This window comes from Monoraphidium neglectum (assembly GCF_000611645.1).
Source record: "Monoraphidium neglectum strain SAG 48.87 unplaced genomic scaffold scaffold03402, whole genome shotgun sequence".
NCBI lineage: Eukaryota > Viridiplantae > Chlorophyta > Chlorophyceae > Sphaeropleales > Selenastraceae > Monoraphidium > Monoraphidium neglectum.
In genome coordinates, this window is record NW_014010227.1 from 1884 (window position 1) to 6879 (window position 4996).

A 4996-nucleotide genomic window follows, 5' to 3' on the forward strand; every position below is an offset into this window, starting at 1 on the left:
AAAAAAAACTATCTCCATCCAAACAACCGCTGCCCAGGTGATCTCCAACGTGGACGCCCAGCCCCACTCTGACCCGGCCACCATCAAGGCCATCCTTGCGCAGCAGGTGATTATACCTGAGTCAAATAGTTCCATCTGATCCAATCTTTCGCTGGTGATGATCTGTGGCCGCCATTGCATCCGCAGATTTCCCCGGTGGCCCTGCAGCTGAGTCAGCGGGCAGTGCCGCCATTGACTCCCAGCAAACCCTTGACTGCAACCCCATAATCCATTTTTTAAGTCTTGTGCATTTCCACCATTACCTGACATACCTGCCCTCAACCCCCCCCCCCCTCCCTCCCCTCTACGACCCCAGCTGACGTCACCGGTGCAGTGGGAGACCACGGTCAAGACGCTGCTGGAGAAGGGCCTGCAGAACAGCTACGAGGTGAGGATGCATGTGTGTGCATAACTGTGCGTGTGTATGTGCGCATGCGTGTGTGTGTGTGTGTGTGTGTGTGCGCGCGCGCGGACGCGCGTGCGTGCGTGCGTGTGTGTGTGTGTGGGTGGGTGGGTGGATGGGTGGCGGAGGGCTTTGCCCAGCACCGGGGCTGCAATCCGCAAAGCCGGTACTAGACAGGCGTGCTGAATTGGGGGCGCGCAGCCATGGCCTGGGCGATCCGACGGCTGGTCGGCACGTGAGCCCAGATAAGCTGCAACCACCCTCACCTCATCTGTCACAACTGAAACCCAACAGGTCGGCCCCGGCGCCGTCATCGCGGGCATCTTCAAGCGCATCGACAAGACCGCCCAGATCACCAACGTCAAGGCCTGAGCCATAGGCTGATCTGAGTGCGATCTGACGATCTGGCGCTGGGAGGTCTGACGGCTGATATGTTGACGTTCCCCAGTCGGTTGCGGCGTCAGCATCTCTGGTGGCAACGGCGGCGCCGGGCCATTTTGAGTCGACCGACGCGCCCATTTTGAATAGACTATTGCGTGCTTTTCGCCTGTCGGGGGCCCTGCTGTTGCCGCGCGGACTGGTCGGCGGTAAAATGGCAATGCTTTGCACACACAGACAGCCCTGGACGCGATCGGACCCTGGTTGCCAGCTGCCTCGCCTCGTTCACCCAGGCGGGCGCCTCTCCTACTGTGCCTGGGCATACTGGGCATCAGGCAGCCCCTCATGGGGCACGGCAGGTAGCGCGGGGCAGTCAAAGGAGGGCGTGCAAACCCAAGCGGCGCGGCGAGTCGATGGCGGGAAGGGCCCCCGGCGCCTCGGCCAGCCCCTGCTTGCTCGCGATTCACAGCAGCGGGCACGGCGCGGGGCCGGGTGCTCAGGGTGTGCCGGCAGCCGGGTGGGGTTGGCGCGCGGATGCATCATTGCATTCCATACGGGATGAGGGAGAGGGGACGCTGAGCAAGGAGCTGTCCCGGGGCAAACCCCTGGGCAGCCGCCAGCGCGGATGGAGTTGGGCGCAGGGCGCGGGCCATGCGCTGTCATTGACACGTGGAACACCAGCGCTGCGGCCCGCCGCCAGGCGCACGGCGTTGTCAGCCTGGGACGAGGCTGGATTTCAAAAAAACTTTACGTGCCGGGTACTGATGTATGGGGTGGCGTTTCGGGCGCGCACCCAAAGCATCGCTGATTTGGCAGTTGGGCTCCTTGGATGGCAGGCACTGGCACGATGCGTGGCGCCGGTGCCAACTGTATTGACGCGGCACCCAGGCATTGCGGGCAGGCAGCTCGTGTGCAAGATGAGAGCGTTCATCCAGACCCCCACGCCGCCCACACCCACAAAACCTCCTGGCCCAACTTGTATCCAGCCGTGCCCAGTTGCGGCAGCGGCACCGGCCCTGTGCTTGCAAACATCCCGCCGCTGGCGCCCTGTTGCCATGCGCCCCGAAAAACTTGCAGGATGCGGTTGTGTTACCGGACAGCTGCGGCTTAGCACCACCTACTGTTTTGGCTCCGCCTTATTTGCAATGCAAACACAGTGTCGACCAGCCCACGCAACGCGCGCACGCAAGACTTAAATACGCCGGCAGGCAGGCGTAGCGCGACCCCAGCACTCGAGGAAGCAACGCCACGCGGGTGCAGCACAAATTACGGCACGTACTGCGCCCGCTACACCAGGCAGGTGATCAGGCTAAGCCGCCGCATCAAGCGCCCGCTCGCGCGGCTGGCGCGCTGCGGTTAGAGTGGAGTGGACCGGGCGCTGGGCACCCAGTATGTTTTCGGGACGGGCGCGAGGTTCAGGAGCAACCGCCCGTTCCCCCGCTGCCCCACCGGTGCGCACTGCGGGCAGGGGGGGGGGGGGCGTGGGTCAGGCATGCACAGCTCAGACCGCAGCTGGAGGCTCGCAGGGTTGGGTTGCCAAGGTTGGATGCAAGAGCAGTCGTGCATATCCTATGCATAACAGGCACGTCATCACTACCATGCCAACAGATGATGGTACTGCCACAATTATGAACTTAGTACATGGTTGATAAGTCATCGCTTCCATCTTCCTAAGTTGCCTGTGAAGCACTTACTTTTCCATACGGCGGAGTTCACATTCGTTTCACAGTCATTTCACAACTTCAAAATTTTTGGTGCAATCGATTTGCTTCGAGCTTGCAGACTCAGATCTCACGCCCTTGTCGAACCATGAGCACTCCCCTTATTTTCTACGACATCTCGTCCCCATTGCAGCCCCGATCCTATGCACCCAACCCCTCGAAGACGCGCCTCGCGCTCAGCTTCAAGCGCGTGCCCTTCACCACCAAGTGGGTCGACATCCTGGACATCCCCGCGACGCGCAAGGCGCTCAACTGCGCAGCCGTGCGCAAGCTGGACGACGGCTCCGACTACTACACGCTGCCGATGCTGCAGGACCCGGCCTCCGGCGCCGTCGTCGGCGACTCGTTCGACATCGCCAACTACCTGGAGCAGCAGTTTCCCGACTCGGGCGGCTGCCTGTTCCCTAAGGGTTCGACGCGCACAGGGCTCGACTACGTCACCCCCTTCAAGGACTCGGTGTTCTACGCACCCCTGAGCATTCGCGACGGCGCCGACAACCCAGAGTACGCCGAGTTCAACGTCAACGTTGACACGACGTTCACCGTCAACATGCAGCTGGTCGGCTACTTCCTGCCGTTCAACCCGGAGACCGCGGAGGAGTGCCGCGTGCTCTTCGCCAAGCGCGCGCACCTGCCGTCGTGGGAGACGCTGCGCGTGCCGCCGGAGGACCGACCGAAGCTGATGGCCGCGTTCAAGGACGCGATCGCGACGCTGGCGGCGTGCTTCAAGGTCCACGATGGCCCCTACCTGGAAGGCCAGCAGGCAAACTACGCGGATCTGATCGTGGGCGGGTGGCTCAACTGCTTTTTCGAAACCATGCCGGCGGAGGAGTGGGCGGAGTTCAGGACCTGGCACGATGGCGTGTTTGCAAGGCTGCATGACGCGCTGCAAAAGGATCATTACATTTGCAACTAGTACCCAACTTTTTTCAACAAGTACCCAACTTTTTTCAACAAACCTTCGTTCCGGGGCTTTTCGCTTATCACTCACTCTCTATTCTTGATATGGATAGTCTGTCAGCATAGGACACATCTGGTTTGCGCACGCACAGAACAGCTTCACCCGCACCTGCAGAGCCGGTGTCCACTCTACTGGACAAATCACGGACGTTACACTGTCCTAATCGTCCACCTAGTTTGCATTGACACCAAGTAATGCACCAAGCGGTCGCGCAACACATGGACACAGCCCACCGCTGTTGAAAAGACAGACGGCCAAGGGGCACGCCCACTTTCTGCTCATCGCGCGCTTCAACGCAGCCATGCAGGAAAAGGACGCAGGCAGAGTACAGCAGTAGCTGCGAGCTGTAGTGCAGCAACCTAAATGGCAAGTAACAACACGCAGAGCCGGGCGCGGCGCGCTAGGAATCCTCTCACGAACCCCCCATGCGCGCCCGAGCCTGTGCACCTGCGGGGCCTCACTTAAGAAAGCGCCACCGCTCGCTGGAAAGTAGTGCCGGCAGTGCTTTGATGGTATGTGGGCCTCGTGCCCGCGTTCAGCCACGCGTGCATGTGTTGTGTAGAAGGGTTGTGAGTTGGACAGAAGTGCGAAACAGGAACAGGGTGCTGCTGAGCCCGGGTGGGGCTGGTGATGTCTGCCGGCAGCAGCAGGCTTGCTGCGCTGCCAAGGGGCCGTCGTCTGTCATGACAAACAAAGAGAGTGAGAGCGCAAGAGAGATGACAAGCGAGCCCGTGAAAACCCCGCTTCATGGGCAGGGGGCATAGGACTGGGCATGCGCGGGCGCAAGCCGACCGGCAGCGGCGCCGCGCACGTGTGCACGCGCGTGGACGCGTGCTGGAGGCATCTCTGCCCACTGAAAGTGCCGCCGCAGGGCCTGCGTGGTGTTTCAACGCGGGCGCACGGCGGCGGCGCAGGGGCACACACGGGCGCGGCCGCTTCGCCGACGCCGTCTCAAAAAGGGCGGCGCTTCAAAATCGCGGCGGCCCGAAAACGGGCTCGAAACGCGTGGTGCAGGACTGCAGAAGCCAGGCCTTTGAGCTGCGGCAGCGCCCAGCGGCCCATTTACAGGGCCCACCCAATCGCCGCTCTACTTGCTTCATCTCCCTGCACAAAGCGTAAGGGGGGCAAAGGGGCGCTTGGCAGCGCCACGGCCCCTTGGTCGGCGGCGGCCCGAAATCGCGAGGGGCCGGCTAGCATCCGCCCTCGTGCCCGTTGGGCAGCTTCCGCCCGGCTTCGCGCTGGGCTTGGGGTTGGTTCAGCTTGCTCTACTGGTCGTGTCCGGCGTCCCTCTTCTTGTCGCGAAAGAAATGATCGATAAGCTGGGCGTCGGTCTGAGTGGTGTGCGCCTTGCCGCCAGCCGCGGCGGCACGGGCTGCGAGGGCGGGGGCGCGGCGCCGGCGGTTGGGGGGCGGGGTGAGTCCAAGGTCGGCAGGGGCTGCTGCGGGCGGGTTGGGGCGGGCGGCGGGCGGCACCAGGGACGCGAGAAGGGAGGGG

General features: G+C 62.6%; 2 protein-coding genes across 2 annotated transcripts in view; both read left to right on the top strand.

Moving 5' to 3' along the window:
* The window catches only part of MNEG_12728 (Malonyl-CoA-acyl carrier protein transacylase), a gene marked incomplete at both ends in the record, with an annotated part of 2634 nt that extends 1820 nt beyond the window's left edge, over positions 1–814 (top strand). The window contains 3 exons of the mRNA XM_014038799.1: positions 38–106; positions 356–427; positions 737–814. Of these exons, the coding sequence (XP_013894253.1) occupies positions 38–106; positions 356–427; positions 737–814 (219 nt within the window). The remainder of the gene's footprint in view (positions 1–37; positions 107–355; positions 428–736) is intronic.
* Positions 815–2629: 1815 nt separating this feature from the next.
* MNEG_12729 (hypothetical protein) lies at positions 2630–3457 on the top strand (the record flags this gene model as incomplete). The annotated part of the gene is made up of 1 exon (XM_014038800.1): positions 2630–3457. The coding sequence occupies one exon, from the start codon at positions 2630–2632 to the stop codon at positions 3455–3457; it is 828 nt and encodes a 275-aa protein (XP_013894254.1).
* Positions 3458–4996: the final 1539 nt, after the last annotated feature.